The 20741-nt window shown below is 35.2% G+C and overlaps 1 protein-coding gene across 1 annotated transcript; it reads left to right on the top strand.

The window, feature by feature from the left end:
- The first annotated feature begins 18014 nt into the window (after positions 1-18014).
- Positions 18015-20330, top strand: LOC127239451 (pentatricopeptide repeat-containing protein At3g46790, chloroplastic). Its single transcript, XM_051257612.1, has one exon. It carries the CDS (start codon positions 18056-18058, stop codon positions 20018-20020), a length of 1965 nt encoding a protein of 654 aa, XP_051113569.1. The 5' UTR covers positions 18015-18055; the 3' UTR covers positions 20021-20330.
- Positions 20331-20741: the final 411 nt, after the last annotated feature.

Raw genomic sequence — 20741 nt, 5'->3', positions numbered from 1 at the left:
TGTAATAACTGCTTTAAATAGAACTTATTAATAAGAGAACTACATACTTCTAAACTTGTATCACCCATAACAGACAAATTATACGAGAATAGGTGTGGCTTTATCATGAGCCATACAATAAAGTTGTTCTTTTAATAGAACATCGAGTTCTGGCCAGTGACTTTATAACCCTTGTTTGGGTATTCCCTGGCCATATATAACTGAGACATCGGAGCCAAATGACTGGAATAAAAAACTGACTCTTCAACTTGTTCTGATACATCGAATGGGTTGTCATTTGCTTCCATTTTGAAGACCTGATTTCCTTCCCAGAACATTAATTGTTGATGCAGTGTTGATGGCACACATTGAGAGGCATGAATCCAGTCTCTCCCCAGCAAAAGAGAGTATGTAGTATCTGCATCCACAATAAAGAAAACAGTGGAGATCTTTTCTGGTCCGACTTCAATTGTGGAAACCATCATACCTTCAGGCTTGGTCGGCTGCCCTGTAAAGCTTGTCATTTCGAATTCCACAGGAGACAGATCATGAATTCCTTTCCCTAGCTTCTTGAGAGTCTTCAATGGCATAACATTAAAGACTGCTCCATTATCCACAAAAACCTTTGTGATTGGTTTCCCGCAAATGTGAGCATTAACATACAGAGGTTTCAAATGGGAGATCGCACCCTCTGGAATAGGAGGAAACACTATCGAAGGTGTCTCCGACTGAGACTCGGGATCTGAAGCCTTTGCCCACTCTGTTTCCTCCAATTCGTCATCTGCCAAGACTGCCCATAAAGGTTCGTCCGTAGGATCATCTACCAGACTCGCCCACATCGGTTCATCCTTCATCTGATTAAACTCTGTCATTCAACAAGGGATTCGTGGCCCTAGACGAGATTTAACGGATCTCGAATTTTCCTCTGCAGTTACAACTTCTTCCTTTGTCTTACTCTGAGATTGAATCGTCAAAGATTCTATACGGAATTCTTCAAGAGATGGATTGATGTTGATCCGTTCACAATGTTGGCATCTAAAACCTCTAATTATTTCATCTGATATTCCTTTACCTTTCCCCTGTCCCGACGAACTTCCTTTGGTATACTCCGAAACGCCTAATCCGTCGTTCGGTTGTTTTCTTGAACAGACCCGAATGGACCGATTTTTTGGAGATTGAATGGCTGCTCCCTGCTCGTTGGTTGTTTGTTCTGTTGAAAAGACTCTAACGGACTGATCTCCTGCCGAGTGGTCGGCTGCTTTTTGTTCGTCGGTTAGTTGTTTTGTTGAAGGAACTCGTTTCCCATACTTCGCAGCATACCTGCGTTTGGCATTACGAATCTGTGTACGATTCATACCTGGGAAACGAGGATCTATATCAACTGGTAAAGGCTTTTTATTTCGAGCCTAATTGTTTCCGACTGACCCTGTTTTTCTGGTCGGGTGGTCACGCACTAAAACCTTTTCTTTCACCTCCACATTAAAAGAACCGTCTGGATTGTCCCATTTTTCAGCGACTGGCTTTTCACAAACTTTGAGTCTTTCTTCCGGTCGGCCACTGTTTGGCTGACTTCCTCTTTTTGTTCCGGGGCTTGCCTGAGTTCGTTCCCCTGTTTGTCCACTATTGGCCGAATTTTTTCTTTCTGTTTCCGAACTTGGTTGTATGTCAACCATTGCCGTTGTTACTTTCGGAAACGGTTGCTGGTCTACACCTAAAGTGATGTACTTGAGCCGACCTGTCTTGATGGCTTTTTGAATTTCCTTCCTGAAATGAGTACACTGACTTGTATTGTGTGTGAAAGAATTATGCCACTTACAGTATGGTCTCCCTTTGATTTCTTCTTTAGTGGCCAATCTTTGCCCCTTTGGAATACGGATCTGGCCATCAGTCAACAAGATATCAAAGATTTCGTCAGCTTTCGAACTATCAAACGTCGGTTGATCCTTTCCTTCAGATCCTGGTACTGGCTTCAATTTGGGGCATACATAAGGTTTTCCAGAAAGGATTTCGGCTGCCATCTCTTCTGACTGATTAAAATCAAAGTCACATGTTTCTGTTCCCATACTCGCCATATGTTGGCCTCTATTACGCCTGTTATTCTGATCTTCCTCTCTGAACAAAGACTCTAAACGTCCAGCCTTAGATGCAAGACTTGCCAAATCCTCAACATCCAGTGCAGTGAGTGCCTTTCTTAAGCGAGTATGCATATTTCGGACCACTAAATTGGTCATCTCTTTCTCACTGATTACCGTAGGACATCGCCCTTTCATCAATCGCACCCTTTCTATAAACTGTGAAGCAGATTCTTCTGGATACTGTCTCAATTCTAGTAAATCAGTTAAAGAAACAATTGGTAAAGGATTGAAGAATCTGGCATGAAATGCCATCTCCAGTCCTTCCCACGTCTGAATTTGTCCAGGAGGCAGACTTGCAAACCACGAAAACGCTGTTCTAGTAAGAGATAAACCAAACAGTTGCAACTTATAAAAAGGGTTATTACCAACTTCTCCCAATTGTACTGTGAATCGACCAACATGTTCTATGGTGGAAGATCCGTCCTCCCCTGAGAATGCATGAAAATCGGGTGGTCGATAATTCCTTGGGAGGGGGTGTTCATTAATGATCCTTTCTGGGAAAGGTCTCTGATATGCAGGGCGGTTAGCCATCTGAGGAGTTAGCCCAAACTGATCCCTTAATATATGTGCAATCTCATCAGGATCTACATGAAAGCGTTGATGATCAGGAACATGGAAAGGATCTTGCACAAGAATATGAATAGGATCATGTATATGTCCTCCAGGCCTGTCCTCCCTTGTATTGTTCGGCTGCGGACTGGAAACCCTTGGTCCCAGCGGAACAGTGTTGGGAAAAGTCAGAGGAGATTTTCCCCTATCCGTTCGGTTGGGATTTGTGGCACTTGGAAATGCACTATCCACGAATGATGGCCCTGCAAAATTTGCCTGTAGTCTGGATGGTGATACTCCTGGTGGAGTTTGAGTGGGTTGAAGACTAACCCTTGACAGTGCTTGATCTAACATGTTCTGCATCAGATTCTGTTGCTCACGCAACATGTTTTGCATAACCAAAGTTTGCTGGTCGTTCATTTGTTGAACATAAGACCTCCAATCAGTTGGTGGTTGTGGGATTTCCCCAGCATTTGGCACAATAGGTGGTGGAACGGATTCTCCCACCGGTGCCGAAGATGATTGAGGTTGTGAACCTGCCATATGGACCCTTCCGATGATACGGCCGGATCTAAGACGTATGAAATTATCGCCGGAATTGGAATGAGCAATTTTGTCTTGCTCCCACTGTGGTCGCCAATTTGTTGATGTAATTTTTCAACAAAAATAAAGTAAAATTCAAAGATATAGAAAATATCCTTAAACTTGATTAATTAGTGCCTGAGATTAGGAATCTCTAAACACTGTATGGTACAGAAAATAAACTAGAAAATAAAAGACTGAAATTTAAAGTGGTGATCCCCAAATCTGACTTTGCTTTGTTGAAGTTGATTGAAGATACCTTCTCCAGAAAAATCCAAACCCTTAAATATTCCCTGGGAAACTGTACTGAAAACCGTCGCCCGAACGGTTACAACGTCTCCTTTCCAACCGTCTTCCAACCCTTCTCCTGCTGACACGTGTCCTCAGCGGACCAAAATTGTCACTATATTTCACTCTTTGAGCCGACCACAGACCTTCCGCCCTTTTGGCCCGACTGCCAATCTACAACCGTATTGGTCCGACTGCCAATCCTCCCGACTTGCAAACCATCTGACTTGTTTGGTTCAGCTACAAACCTCCCGACTAACAGACCATCCGACTTGTTGGTCCAGCCGCAGAGTCCCGACCTAAGGACCTCCCAACCTGTCCGACCTGAGGACTTTCCGTCCTGAGGACTTTTCGACCTGCGGACTTTCCGACCTGAGGACCTCCCGATCTGCGGACTTTCCGTCCTGATGACTTTCCGTCTTGAGGACCTCCCGACCTGAGGTCTTTCCGTCCTGAGGACCTCCCGACCTGTATTTTCCTTAGAAATAAACCTATTTTCCTTGAGTTCCCCACGGTGTCCTTCAGCCAGTTCAATCAACTCTATTGCTAGGCCCATTTTTTCTTTTACCTTGGGCTTTTTAACCTAATTCTAAATTTCATACGTAACAATAGTAAACGTTAGGGTGGATATTAGATATCATATTTACTTTGTTTGATTACACGGTATAATCAAGGCTAAAGATGATTAAATTTTGCAAGTCACAGAAGAACAAATTGAAGAAGATTTATTGGAAAAATTGGCTTTAAGAATATTTTATGCTATTCCCAAGGAGTCGAAATTATTTGTTGATCGGGTTAGCAAGATTTGTGGAAAGCGAGCATCAATAATCGTTGATAATGGAAATTGCAATTATGTTGTTAGTTGCTTTGCGATAGACAAGATTGAGTTCTAAACTATAACATTCATCTTTCAACCATCTCCCACGGATGCATTCTAGTGGTGATACAAAAGTCACTAGACAAGACAAGGTTTCGATTTCAATTGGTCCCTATAAGGGTTCCAACATCTACTCTCATTTACTGATTTTTAGCAAAAAGCAAACGACTTTGATAAAAATAAAAATAAAAAAGTTGTTTTTTTATTTTAGGCATGCTTTACTAGAAGTTCTTTATGATTTATTATCTTATGTTCGAGCAGATGAGAAAATACAACAGTTGATGGCTGAACCTTCTATAGGGGAAGTAAAAACTCCAAATAGGAGCATATTCTTAGCTTGACAAAACTGTGTATTACTCGAATTTCTGTGTAAGAACCATCACAATGACTCATTAATGGCATACATTATTGATATATATCGCTTGGCATGATCCAGAATTCGTTGTTGAGATTATTAACGATTTTTGTCTTTTTAAGCGGTAGTCTGGTGCCAGAAAAGCTAAGGCAGACGCCACAAGCGACAACCGCCTCCACTCGCAAGCGCCCATAATACGTCCTAAAAAATACTAAGGCAAGCGGCAGCCTTCACCACCCGCAAGCGACAGCCTCTCCCGCTTGCAAGCAACAGCCCAGACACCCACCGCTGCAAATTATCACCAAATTCCAACTAAGTATTCCAACTGCAGCGGTACAACAATTTCATTTCCAGTCAGCACAAGCGAGCCTAGCTGCACTGATGCTCTCCAGCTCTTCGGCAAGCGAGGAAGATTTGAGCCCTTAAAGTTTAGTGCAATCAAAGCAAGCGCCCTGGGAGTTATGACTAGCAACTGCTTTAACAGAATAACTACCAGAAACCGCCTAACTGCCCAGCGGTTGGAACCGCCCAGCAACCGATTGCAACCGCCCCGTCCCACCTGCTATAAATAGGGCCAGATATCTTTATGAATAAGGATCGATACTTCGATTTTAAACACTCTTAGAAATTACTTTTTGCAAGCGAGTCGTCTTCCTGTCTCCGAGAGCTCAAACCCTGTAAGGGAGTTCTCCACATGAATGGCCAAGGGAGTAGGGGTTTCCCTCCTCCCTTGGCCAAGTCTTTACAACTTTTTTAGATTAGATTACTGCTTTGCTTTCATTTATAGCCTTGTAGCTCTAGTTTTTTTCCTGCTTTCGTAGTAGATAATGAAATATCATTCAATTCTTCACCCTCATTTCTTCCACATTTTTCACACACTTATATAAAGTTTGAATTTAGAGAGTTTTATTTCACTGGTTTAGATCTAGAGAAGAATTGATTATTTGAGCTTTGTTATGCGCCAAAAGCGGTCTCAAGGTAGTTCAATGTAGTTAAGTACGTGGGAGCCTTGTCGACCTGCTTAATTGCTATTCTGAATTCAATTTTGATTAAAAAGAGGTAACAGAAGGGTAAAGCCACTAATGAGGCAGATTTTGGGAAAATTAACGAGACATAGGCGGTGGTCTATTAGGTCGCAGAGATTTCTAGTGACAGTAGGGTTTCTTTCTTATAATGACTTGAATCTGGGTGTCATTGAAGTCTTATTGTAAATCCCTTAAGGTAAAAAATTCCAGTGTTATGAATTCTTTATATTCAATTTATATAATTACATTACTTTCTTCTCACCGCTTACGTAAAATACATATATTTCCGATAACACACTTGCATTGCTCGCTCATTGCCTCCAGGGAAATCTATCCATTTAGTAACGCACAGTTCAGACACAACATCTCTCCTCCACTCTATGTCGCCCATATATATATATATACACATATAATGTGCCGCTCGCTCATGTCCTGTTCACTCGGTAACCACCATTTATCCATGTCCCTTTCATCTGGTCCCCACTTTCGTTCATCTGGTCACCGCTGGCACTTCATCTTCCACTCTCGCTTCGCTCGCTTCACTGTAAGCGAATCCTTTCATGCAGTTTTCGTCGATTCTTCAAGATTTTCACCGTTGAAATTCATGACTTAAAATCCTTGTGTTCGACCTGGAAACTCACCAGTAAAAAGAGTATAAATAATTGTGATAACTACTCAGGGTCTACAACCACAAAAATTACTAAATCTGATCGTTTTCTATAAACTTCCACTCACTGATTTTCGAATATAAATTCCCTGTGAATTATGTAAACACACACACACACAATTTTTAGTCATCAGGAAGGAATGACATAAATATCCGAAAGTCAAGATTCATAATTCTAAAACGTTCTATCGGACCAGTGATCTGATTATCATGAAAGCTACCGATCTATCAATTTTTCTAGCCAAACTGATTACCCGAAGCTACTACAAAAGATTTAAATGGCTATATTTTTCTTGGACAATCGGGTCATGGACTCCATTATCGAAGATACTACCAAAGATAGACCTACTATGGACTATTATAAGTTTGATTCTCTGATCACTTAATCATCTCAAGATTATCATTAGAAGATATGTCAGCCATGGAAACCGAAGAATATCAATAATTATAGGAGGAGTACATCATTTCCATATTTCTATTTTCTTATAGAATAAATTTCCTTTTAGTATATTTTCTAATAGGTTGTTTCCTTATTTTTATACTTCCTAGTTTAGATGTTTCTTTTTTAATTGTAATCTTATTTTATAATGTTTCATTTCTTCTACCCTCTTATTGTAAAAACACACCACTTTGATACTATTTTATAAAATTTATTTGCTTTCAAGAGAGATTCTTGTTTGCTTGGTTATTCGAGATTGTGCGATGCAATCCTCGGTAGTCTTTCAAAACCGGGTCATTTTTTAGTGATTCGAGACAGTTCATCGCCTCTCAATCGGTCCTAGACCGCTTGTTGTATGAACTCCATTTCTTGATTGGTTTAGAGATCTTGTATTAAATGTTGTCTAGTTCTCACGTGGTGCTCATCCGGCCAATAATATGTATCGAGAATCTATATTATCCTTTTTTATTGCTTGTTTGGTAGAGATTTTGTGTTGCGTGTTGCTTTGTTCTCACGTGGTGCCTATCCGATCAACCTTGTGAATCGAGAAACCAAAGTATCCTCATATCCATATAATTTTCATCTCTATTCGTCCACCAAATTTCGCATATTTCTATTTCTTATTTCTTTGTGATTTGTGATTTTTTTAAATCCTTCGGTTACGTTCACATCATCTAGTATCAGAGCTAGGTGATACAATCTTGTGGCTGTTATCACGGTTTTGATTAAAAAAACAGAAAAAAATCCCAAAAAAAAAAAGAGAAAAAAAAGTCAAAAAAAGTAAAACAAAAAACAAAAAACAAAAACAAAAAACGAATCCGAAGAATAAAAAAGTCAAAAAGAAATCCGAAGAAAAGGAGAAAATAGAGAAAAGACAAAAAAAACAAAAGTTGATACAAAAAAAAAAATGGAAAAAAACTGAAAAGAAAAACAGTAAAACAAATTGGCTTGAGAATATTTTGTTTCATTTTCTATATAATATTAATATATTTGTATATATTTTTATACATTTTCCCTTCTTTTCATACTTTTCTTCAAAATTTTCCTCTATCCTAATTCAAAATAACTTTTTTTTTTTTTTTTTATCATTTTTGTCCGCCCCATTTAAAAGTATTTCTTTTTTATTTTAGAAGTAATCATACATTAATACCAAAATACCCTTAACTTTTACTTAAATTACAAATATACCATTACACATATAATTACTTTATGCATAAAGTCAAAAGACAAAAATATCAAAAACTCTTACACAGTTTCACTAACTAATAAAATAATATTATTTTTTAATCTATTATAAAACCTCAAAAGACCCATTTCATTTGGCGACAAAGGGAGTATATTCATATTTATTCTTATCATTTTCCACTTATTTTATATTTTTTCTCATATTTATTCTAATCTATTATGAATGTGCACATTGTTGACATGAATAGTCTATTGAATCTATTTAATCTCTAATCAAGTTCCGATGGCCTAATACCGGTTCATCTATACACGGGAGTTGGCCAAGCAACGGCCCAACTCTGAGGGTATCACATCGTATGTTTGTTATGTATTGATTATTGGCATCAGATAGAGAATCCTCTTTAAAACTTCTTGAGATTGAGAACATGTAAGAAAACTAGTGAGAACACCTGTGTTGATTAATACATGAGTTGAGAGAAAAAAAAAATAATTTTGTTGAGAGTGCATTACATCCCGGAGAGATTATTATCGGAGATGAGAAACTTAAGTGAGGTCATCCTTATTTTTTTATAACGTGCTTTATATATATATATCTTTATGTATAATCATGTTAGGAGGCAAGGGAAAACAACAAATTCTCATGGGATCAAAACTCATCTATGATGTCGTCGATGATGCCCTAACAAAAAAGATCAATGAAAGATTTTCCGCACTAAACCAAACGTTGGATCGACTTACTGCACAACTACCTATTGGCGCATAATCCAAGCCCACGGTTGGCTCACCAGAAGTTCGTAATCCTCGAAGTCACACCCCAGAGTCGAAAAGGGGAATATCTCATGAAAGATGTCTACCCAAATTTGATGACAAGCGGGGACCAACCAAACATAGACCCCAACCACATGAGCCATTATAATGCATCCCTAGTTTCAATAGTTGTTCTGACCTCAACACATTCTTCGATTAGGAGTGAAAGATAGATATTGTATTCGATTTTTATGGATACAATGACAAATAAAAGGTTCGAGTTGTTGTACATGAATTTACTGATTATGCTTTGAGTTGGTGGGACCAGATTCGTCGCAAGAGAAAAGATAAAGGAAAAACACCCATAACTACTTGGGAGACATTGAAAAGAACGATGATGAAAAGATTTATACCATCTTGGTATAAACGAGAGCTTTACCAATGCGCACAAAAACTCTACAAAATGAAGGTGAATAAGCGAGTTGATTTGGATTGTATATTCACAACCACAAAGACAAGACAATGAGCAATCAAGTTCCCGTGGACGCAAGCAGCTTCTTACTTAGGCCGCCGGCGCAATTCGATAAGGTTTCTATTCATTATGGTGAGTTGAGTGTTCGAAAATTGAGTGCATATATTGGGGAGAGTTTACTCACTTTAAAGGATTGTAGATCCATACAAGGGGAAGAAATCGATAGACATAATATTTATATGTATAAGTCTTATTACCTACCACTTCAATATTTTAAATCTAACCCATTACCCGAGTTTTGTGTTATTTTGCAGGAACTTTTTGATGCCTCTACTAATGATCTACCTGGATATTGCAACCATTGAAAAGAATTGAGCATCCAATTGATTTCATCCCCGGAGTTCGACTACCAAATCAAACAACATATAAGGTTAACCCCAAGGGGACGAAAGTAATCCAATTTCTAGTTCTCAAATTCTTTTTAAGATCCATCATTACTTACATTGTTGCACCTTCGATATTGGTGACATAAAAGGATAAAAACATTACTTGAAGGAATGCATTTGAGTATTTTGATTATTCATGCACACATACACCTATACGTAAAGTTCCTAATTTTTATTTAACCTTTGAACTTGAATATGTTGCATCATAAATTGGTATAAGAGCTATGTTGATACGTAGCTGGATGCCAAGTGATTTTTTTTAACAATGAAATAGATAGAGTTACCTTGAATTCTCTAACATACAAGAAGGACGTGTATCTACTCATTTGAGCCCAGCAGATTTGGCAACACTATTTCCATGTTAAAGAAATTTTTACATACATTAACCACAACTCCCTTAAGCACATTAAGAGTCAATCTAAATTGCGCAAGAGGCATGCTCGTTGGATTGCCTTCATTAGAATATTTCCTTATATCATTAAGTTTAAGATATGGTGGAGAATGTAGTTCTTGATATTTTGTGTAAGACTATATATCCACATACTATTTGATATCACGATTGATATGGTCTATATTTGTGGACTTTCATGAGCATGATTTAGTCCTTCTTGAATCTTTGTCAAGAAAATTCAAAAATTTGAAGATTTAATGAGAACTTTTTGTATAATGGAATTTGTACAAGTCTTAAATAATAGGGATCATTCATAAAGGATTGTTTAGACTTGTAGTTACTAATAAAGCCCATGAAGATGGACTTATCGGATTCTTCAGTGTGACCAAAACTTACAAGTTGTTGAAAGAAAACTTCTATTGGCCTGCAATGCACGCGGATGTTGTTAAGTATATTTTTGGATGTATTATGAGGCATGCCAAACTAACATGGATGCCCAAAGATCAGGACTTGCAATTCCACATATTCTAATTGGACCAATTTCGAGAGCTTAAGTGAAAGCATGCATTTAAAAATTTCATGGCTTGATAAATAAATTGGAGAGTTGGAGCCCAACCGACGATCTATGTTACAACATGCGAGAACTTTGGAGCTTGTAACGCACCAAAATGACAACTAACCGGAAAGTTGTGCAAATTTACGATTATGCTAAAATAGAGGGTTTAATATGTAATTTATATAAATCTAGGATTGCACATGCACTAGTGGAGGACCATCTATTGAGAGCACTTATATATATAATAAGAAATTTCACATGCCTCTCACATGCATAAAGGGGGACCATTAGGCTAGTTGTCTCTCATTGAGGGATTTTTCATATAATCCATCACACATTAGACAATCAATCAAATTTCCCCTTCCTCCACTCCTATAAATAAGTGTGTTTTGGTGCTTTGTAAGACACGCCAAATAAAATATATTTGTATGAATATCTGATCATTTATGATCATTTTTTTTTATAGACATTATGCTTGATTGAAATACTTATCTTTTAGTTTAATATTTTATGAAATGCAATTCATTGCATTCTTTTTGGGGTTTAGTTTCAAAATTTAGGTTTGAGTATAAAGCTTCAAGTTCGTGGCATTTAGGAAAGGTGAAAGAGCTTTCTAAAATATCGACCGAGATGGTGTCTTTATAGAGGATAGTTCGTTGCTAGAAGGGTAGCGAGTCGTGCTTACAATAGTATTTACTTAGGTTTGATTATCTTTTGATTATCTTTTTTCTTGCTTTTTCATTTCGTTTAGTTAATTCGTTCTTTTTTCTTGCTTAATTAGTTCCGTTTAGTAGTTTGTTCTTTCTTCTTGATTTATTAGTAGTTCCGCTTAGTAGTTTATTCCGTGTCTTGTGTAATTGATCAATTCGGTCCATGACACAAATCCACGGTGAAGATGGGTGATTTTGCCAAAGATGTTCCGGACATGCCTTGGGTTGATGTTAACATGGACTTCGTCCTGGGGGTTGCCCCGAACAAAGGAAGGTAAGGATTCTGTGATGATAGTAGTTGATCGATTTTTAAAGATGGCTCACTTTGTTATTTATTGCAAAATTATTGTTGGCATGCATATTGCTAGCTTATTTTTCAAAGAAATTGTGAGTTTGCATTGACTTCCCGTCACTATTGTTTTTAGTAGGGTCACAAATTTTTTGAGTTTGTTTTGGAAAATTATTTTTGGAGAGTTGGGTATTGAGTTAGTAATTTCAATATCGTACCACCCACAAACTGACGTAAAGATTGACATGATTACGAATGATACGGTCGTATATTTTGCTACTAGTATGTTTTACTTTTAAGTTTTTTGTGGATTTTGCCCATTTAGCTACTTGATTGGGTGCCATTACTTAGCAATGAACAATCTCACATGGAATTCATGAAACAAGCGCGCAAAATCCTACAATTTCACACAGAAAAAGAGCATCAAGTGGAATTGTGCAATTCAGAAACTAAAAAGCATGTCAACCACAATTCCAAGAGAATGATTTTTCAACATGAACATGAAATACGATTGCACCTTGGCAATGAGAGGTATTCTACAAAAAGAAACTCTAAGTCATCCCCAAAAGGAGACGGTCTATTTAAACCGATTGAGTACATAAACGACTATGCTTCTAACTTGGATTTACAAGATAAGTACAATATACATGTTTGTTGATGTTTCTAACTTAAATCTTTTCGATGTAGCAAATGAATGGTTGATGGCACAACCTTTTGAAGAGGGAAGAGATGATGTGACCATCGTGAGAGCTACCGATCCATAGTTTTCATATTTCTATTTCCTTATAGAATAGGTTTCCTATTCTATAAAATAGATGTTGATGTGATATTTTGAATGTAAAATTGATTTTTAGTATAATATAAAAAATAAAAAATAGGTGTTTGATTTGATATTTTTTGGGGGAAAAAATAGGATGAATAGTAGAAATCCACCAAAATCCTTCAAACAAACACACCCAAACTTGTTTCCTTATTTTTATATTCCCTAATTTAGATGTTGTCTTTTCATGTTGTTTTCTTATTTTATAATGTTTTCTTTCTTCTACCCTCAAGGACCTCTATATGAAGGTCTTGTTTATCATTATAAAAACACACCACTTTGATATTTCTATATAATTTTTTTTTGCTTTTAAGAGTGATTCTTGCTTGTTTGATTATTCGAGATTGTGTGATGCAATCCTCGGTAGTCTTTCAAAATCGGGTTGTTTTCAAGTGATTCGAGATAGTTCGTTGCCTCTCAATCGGTGCTGGACCGCTTGTTGCGTTAACTTCATTCCTTGATTGGTTTAGAGATCTTGTGTTGCATGCTGCCTAGTTTTCACGTGGTGCTCATCGGATCAACCATGTGAATCAAGAATCAAAGTTATCCTTCTTTATTGATTATTTGGTTTAGAGATTTTTTGTTGCGTATTGTTTAGTTCTCACGTGGTGCCTATCCGATCAACCTTGTGAATCAAGAAACCAAAGTATCCTCCTATACATATCATTTTCATCTCTATTCTTCCACCAAATTCCGCATATTTCAATTTCTTTATTGATATTTTTTTTGTGTTGTGTAATTTTATTTTTTGAAAAGTGATATATAATTTTATTTTTGGAAAAATAATACTCCATTCATCCGCCTTTAAGAGTCACATTTACTTTTTACATCATTGTACTTAACATTAAAAATATGCTTATATTTGTATAATTTTTTGTACAAATGTCCTTCTATTAGTATTATAAGACACTAATGAAATTATTTTTGCAATTTTTTCTTAATTTGTACTACGTTTTGATATAATAATTAATATTTAAGGATCAACACACAAAAAGTAAATGGGACCTTTAGAGCCGACGGAGGTAGTATGTATTTTTATTTTTGAAACATAACTTATAATTTTATTTTTTAAAAAAGTGATATGTAATTATATTTATTAAAAAATAATATATAATTTTATTTTTCAAAAAATATATATAAACAGGCCCGCCCTGGGACAATTTAGGGCCCTTGCCCAGGGCCCATCTTCAAAGTGGGCCCAAGTGCCCCCAATAGTCATATCTAAGAACACTAATATATGAGAATGTGTAAGCATGACTACATGAATTATCTTATCTACCTTTGGTTTTTATAGGTGGAAGTAGGTGTTGTTCTTTTGCCTAGCTATGCGAAGTGGTAATATTGTGGAGAAGTATGTCTAAATTTGTCAAATACCACCGCATAGTCAGTTTTACTGACGATATTGAGCGTTATTGAGAATTGTGCTTTTCCAATCCAATTAGCTATTTTGTAGTAATTTACTTTTAGAAATATATTGATATAGATATCATTTTGTATAGATTATAATATTTTCTTTAATACAATAAGTTAGTTAGAAAATTCTAATGCTATGATTTAGAAATAAATGCAGGGATTTTCGAGTTTGTTGGACACGCAAAACAAAACAAAAAAATTGAGTCAGTGTAACTTTGAACTCACCCATTGCTTGTAGAGAAGTGCGAAATGGGGCTGGCCTGTTTTGTATCACCAACCGAGATGGAGTTTCATTCGAATTTATTTTTCATTGGTAATTGTTGTAAGCATCCTTATGCACAACTATAGGGTTTGTTGGGCATGTAAAACAAAAAAAAAAAAATAGCATCGATGATGTTTGTGAGAATTGGGTGTGATTGTAATAAGATAATGTAATTCAAGAATTACTTATTGTCTACAACCATTCGACATGGGTGACCGATTGTTTGCAAAAAAAAAAAATGCTTGAAACGGCGGTTCAACAAATTTTTCTTTTTTTTATTTATTTTAAATCAGGCATTCACCGCGACACCGCGGAACAGGAGAACTAAAGTAGGTGGAGAAGAAAGAAGATGAGAAAAAAAAGAAGCACAATGACCCATGGGAAAAAAATAAAGAAATTGGGAAGAAGAAGGGGAAAGAAGAGAACCTGGTGTGACTATGGCCTGCGATGTGTAATATGTAAATGAATTTATTAGGAAAAAATTGTGTATTTTTATAATAATAATAATAATATATTTTTAATCATTTTTTTTTATATATTATCAAATTTTCTTAAAATAGAAATAATATTAATATTAATAAAAATAAACAATTATTATTGATAACTCAAGAATCACTCATTGGACATCTCTTTCATGAGAATTTTGATTTGGTTAAAAAAAAGAATTTTGCATGGATCACCGATTGTCTGCAACCATCCATGAAGGAGAAGAAAATAATGCTCCATGGATCACCGATTGACAGCAGCCATCCGTGAAGGAGAATGAAAGAAGCATGGATCACCGATTGTCTGCAATCATCTACGAAGGAGAATGAAAAAATGCTTCATGGATCATCGATTGGCGCCATCCGTGAAGGATGTACTTCGAGAACCACTTATTGTCTTCAACCATCCGACACGAATAATCGATTGTTTGCATAAAAAATTGGTTGAACCGCCGGTTCAACCAAATTTTTTATTATTATTATTTTAAATCAGGTTGTCACCACGACACCGCGGCACAAGAGCATTAGAGTAGGTGAAGAAGAAAAAGAAAAGGAAAGAATAAGTAGGATGACCCATGGGAAAGAAAGGAAAAAATAGGGAAGAAGAAGAAGAAAAAGGAAAACTAGTGCTTCTGTGGTCACTGCAATGTGTAAGTGTGTAAATGAATTGATTCGGACAAGATTGTGTATTTTATATAAAAATATATTTATAATTTATTTTTTTATATATATTATCAATTTTTCTTAAAAATAGAAATAATATTAATGTTAATAAAAATAAATAATTATTAGTGATAACTCAAAATCACGCCGTAGACATCTCTTCTATAAGAATTTTGATCTGATTGAAGGAAAGAATGTTGCATGGATCACCGATTGTTTGGAGCCATCCGTAAAGGAGAAGGAAAGAATGCTTCGTGTATCACCGATTGCTGCAGCCATCTATGAATAAGAAAGAATGCTCCATGATCACTGATTGGTTACAACCATCCGTGAAGAAGAATAAAAAAAATATGGATCACAAATTGTCTGCAACCATCCGTGATGGAGAAGGAGAGAATGCTCAATAGATTTCTGATTGTTTTGGCTGCGCCAAAGGATAATGAAAGAATGCTCCATGGATCACCGATTGTCTGTAGCCATCCGAGAAGAAGGAAAGAATGTTTCATGGATCACCGATTGTTATCTACAACCATCGGTGAAGAAAAAAACGCGGATGACCGATTGTTTGCAAAATTGGCTGCGATTTTGCCAATTATTTTTTTTATTTTATTTTAAATCATGCCGTCACTACGGCACCGCATCGCAGACGTTCTATAGCAGAGTAGGTGAAAAAAAAAAGAAAGAGGAGGTTGAAAGAAGAAGAAGCAGGATGACCCACGAGAAAGAAAGAAAAGATTGATAATAAAGAATAAGAAAGAGGAGAACTGATGCGTCTTTGGCTATGGGATGCGTAATTGTGTTAGTAAATTCATTAGAATAAAATTGTATATTTTATAATAATAATAATATATATAATATATATATATTTTTTTATATATTATCAATTTTTTTAAAAAATAAAGAATAATATTAATATTTATAAAAATAAATAATTGTTAATAATATTGAAAAATAATAATATTATAATATTCTTTTTTATTTTTATTTTCAATTTTATAATTTTTTTTATATAATCGTATTTAATTTAAATTATCTTATTATCTAATACTATATCAATATTTCTATAATTTATTTTTATTAAAATTTTAATTTAAAAATTAATTTAATTACTTACTAAATTTATTAATTTATTAATTTAATTATTTTTATATTGTAATAATTTAAGTAATTACTTTTTTATATAATAAACAAATAACAAATTTAAAATTGAAATTAAATATTTTAAAATATAATTCAAATTAAAAAAATAGAAAATAAAAAATATATATTAAAAATGAATATATATAAACTAATAGCTCAAATCATAATCGGCAGTTTTTAAACCATAATTGAAATTATCAAACTGTAATCGAAACTGTCATTTAGAATGTTCGATTTCGGTTTGATATTTTGGCAAATCGTAATTGACGGTTTGAACCAGTTGGGCAAATCTATTAGGCATATCTACCGTCGTTTTTTACTTTGATCTTATTATTTTTGCAGGTATTATATATCCTTGCTTTATATTGAAAGTAAAATATGAATTAACATTCTAATTTCAAACCAAACAAACTGTTAGAATATAATATTAAAATTGTTTATGTTTATTTTCGGATTTAATAATATAATATCAAAATGATTCGTTTTGTATTTTTTTTTGAATTTAATATTATAATATCAATTCTTTTTTTTTATTTTTAACTGTATGGATTATTTTTATTTTATTTTAATTAAAAATATTCAATAGTTCGACTATATAAAAAATTATAAATAATGTATATATATATAAAGTATCGACGGAGCTCGTCAAAAGAGTATTAATATATAAATAAATAAATGATAGTATTATAAATTTATTTTAAAATATATTTAATATTTTAAAATAAAATAAATTATTTTTATTTAATTTTTTTTAATTAATTCACTAATTATGTATTTATTTTATTTTTAGTGTGTTTAAAATTTATTATTTTTGATATTTTTATTGTGAAATATGAAATTTTGTCAAGTTATCATATAGTAAATGATATTTTATATATGTTTGCTACTTTTATTTTATTGTGTATGTATATTTAATATTTTGTATTATATTTATTTATTTTTAAAAAATAGTGTATTTTATAATATTAAACAATTTACTGTTTAGGAATTTTTTTATTTAATCTATAATTATATTATTTATTTAAAGTAAATAATTTTTTCATTTTAAATTTTTATTAATTTCAAAATACACAAAAATATTACGGAATACAAAATAAGCTATTTGGATGCTTTTATTTAATAATTTTTTTGACACATTTAAGATTAATATTATCATAAATGCAATATATACATATATGCTCACACAATATATATAAATATATTCTATCAATCGAAAAAAATTATAATTTAATAAAAATATTATTTTTTATATTATTGAATAAACACACTTTTTTTATTTTAATATTTTGATATATAAAAAAATAATAAATATTATCATAATTTACTATAATAATTTAATAATCTACACTACTAAAATACCATATCTCTAACAAAATGGTTCATCTTTAGTGGGATAGAGGAAGTATAATATATAAGAAATATTTTAATTAAAATTTATAGTAAAAATAAAATTATTTGAAGTAATGTATTGGAAATAGCCTAATATAGTAAATAAAACGAAATCATATCACTTATTTATATAAATGTGGCAACGCAGCATTTTGTGAGATTGGAAAGGCAGAGGCTGAAGTGAATTCCGAATGTACCCAGTTCAAACCGGTCCGCAAACTCTCCAATCTCCTGTGGCCCCAACCTCCTTCCCCCTTCGGCGCCGCCGTGGCCCTGCCGCCGTCCATCATTCTCACTCTTCCGTCTCCAAGGCCGACAGGAATCCTCTAATCCAATCTCTCTGCAAGAAGGGCCAGCTAAAACCCGCTATCCACTATCTGTCCCTGGAGCAGAACCCTACCCAGCACACATACGAGATTCTGCTGCAATCCTGTGTGCAACATAAGAGTCTGTTGGATGCCTTCGACGTCCACAGGAAGCTCATTGATGATGGATTCGACCAGGATCCTTTCTTGGCGACAAAGCTCATCAATGCGTATTCGGAGCTCGACTCCCTACAGCACGCCCGCCAAGTGTTCGACGAATTGCCGCGCAGAACCATATATGTCTGGAACGCAATTTTTCGTGCCCTCTGTCTCTCCGGGTATGGCGAAGAGGTTCTGAGTCTGTACAGGAGAATGAACAGAATTGGTATGCCTTCAGATAGATTCACCTACACGTATGCGCTTAAAGCGTGCGTTGTTTTGGACTCGGACTCGCTTCTTCGTGCGCTGGGCTGGGGTAAGGAAATTCACGCCCATGTTCTACGCCATGGTTACGAAAGCCATATCCACATCATGACTACTTTGGTAGATATGTACGGGAAATTTGGGTACGTGGAGAGTGCCAGCCGTATATTTTCCGCAATGCCTGTGAAGAATCTGGTTTCCTGGACTGCAATGATTGCCTGTTTTGCCAAGAACAGCCGGGCTTTTGAAGCGCTAGAGCTTTTCCACCGGATGATACTCGAAAGTGAGGAGGATATGTTGCCTAACTCTGTGACTATGGTCAGTGTGCTTCAAGCTTGCGCAGCCCTGTCTGCGTTGGAGCAGGGGAAGTTGATTCATGGATATATACTCAGGAAAGGCCTCGATTCGATTTTACCGGTTATGAGTGCCCTTATTACAATGTATGCTAGGTGTGGTAAACTAGATTTGGGGGAAAGGGTTTTCGCTCAAATGGATAAAAGGGATATTGTTGCGTGGAATTCCATGATTTCGGGTTATGGAATTCATGGCTTAGGATTGAAAGCTATTGCAGTTTTTCAAGAGATGGTGCGGCAAGGTGTGTCGCCTAATTCAATATCATTTATTAGTGTTTTGGGAGCTTGTAGTCATTCGGGACTTGTTGAAGAGGGAAAATCTTTATTTGATTCTATGGTGAAAGTGCATGGAATTCGTCCTAGTGTGGAGCATTATGCTTGTATGGTTGATCTTCTTGGCAGAGCTAATAGATTCGATGAAGCAGTTAAGCTCATAGCAGATTTGCGGGACGAACCAGGACCTAAGGTTTGGGGGTCCCTTCTTGGATCGTGCAGAATCCACTGCAATGTTGAACTTGCTGAGAGAGCGAGCCAGAGGCTTTTCGAACTGGAACCAAAAAACGCTGGGAATTATGTTCTTCTAGCCGACATTTACGCAGAAGCAAGAAAATGGGATGAAGTCAAAAGAGTGAAGAAGGTTTTGGATGCCAAGGGCCTGCAGAAGGTCTCCGGTTGTTGCTGGATAGAAGTGGGAAGAAAAATTTACTCCCTCAACTCTGTGGATGAACTAAATCCCCAAATCGAGCAGATCCATGCTTTTTTGGTAAAGTTATCCGAGGAGATGATGGACATGGGGTACATGCCTGAGACAAAAGTTGTTCTTTACGACCTTGATGTTGAGGAAAAGCAACGAATCGTGTTGGGGCATAGTGAAAAATTAGCTGTTGCATTCGGTTTGATAAATTGCAGCAAAGGAGAAACAATCAGGATTAGCAAGAACTTGAGGTTGTGCGAGGACTGCCACTCCTTCACTAAGTTCATCTCTAAGTTTGCGCGGCGAGAAATTTTGGTTCGCGACATTAATCGCTTCCACCATTTCAAGGACGGGGAGTGCTCGTGCCGGGATTATTGGTGATAACTAATTAATTCATGTGCTGCTGGACCTCCTCTTCTCAAGTTAGTGTTTACTTGCTTTCTGAAAACTATTTGTAGCTTAGCTTGGTCCCAATACTGGTTTCATGTAATTACACTGGAATTTATTTATTTATAGGACAACAAATAAATACCTTCATTTCATAGTTTGCTGTCCGTTGTCGGAAACACTAATGGTCATAAGTTCAACCTCTACCGTTAGTCATGCCCTTACGGACTATAATTTAATTGGTTCTTAATTTAAGAAAATGTAATCAATTACCCTATGGAGCATTACTTGATATTTTTAATAACAGGATCATAAGAAGATTATTTCAATTCAGCAGCATGTTGAATGATTGAAATTAATCTATATATTTATATTAATTATATTATTTAAGAATGATTAAGTTTTAAGTATTCAAAAAACTGCTGAATTAAAATAATCAGTATTTGATCCCAACCGTTTTAATTAAAATAAGTCTAATTACTTTCTCGGAATTTTTTATCCAATTAATTGAATTAAAAAAATTCTTCGTATGAGAGAACGAATAAAAAAAATTGATAAAAGTAATATATTCTCAAATACCAAATTCAGAAAAAAATAAATAAATAAATAAAATTGGTGGATATCTATTTCTTAGGGTATTTTTTTCAATTTATTTTTTTTAACAATATTTATAAATTATTGACTACATAATTTAATTGATGGAAAATAGGTGTGT

This window comes from Andrographis paniculata, unplaced genomic scaffold, assembly GCF_009805555.1.
Source record: "Andrographis paniculata isolate CXL003 unplaced genomic scaffold, ASM980555v1 Contig77END, whole genome shotgun sequence".
Classification (NCBI taxonomy): domain Eukaryota; kingdom Viridiplantae; phylum Streptophyta; class Magnoliopsida; order Lamiales; family Acanthaceae; genus Andrographis; species Andrographis paniculata.
Note: the sequence above shows the minus strand (reverse complement) of the source record. Positions and strands in the feature narration are given on the sequence as shown.

Bases quoted from the DNA above. Each gene is read 5' to 3' on its own strand.
- LOC127239451 (XM_051257612.1), top strand. From the start codon at position 18,056: ATGTACCCAGTTCAAACCGGTCCGCAAACTCTCCAATCTCCTGTGGCC.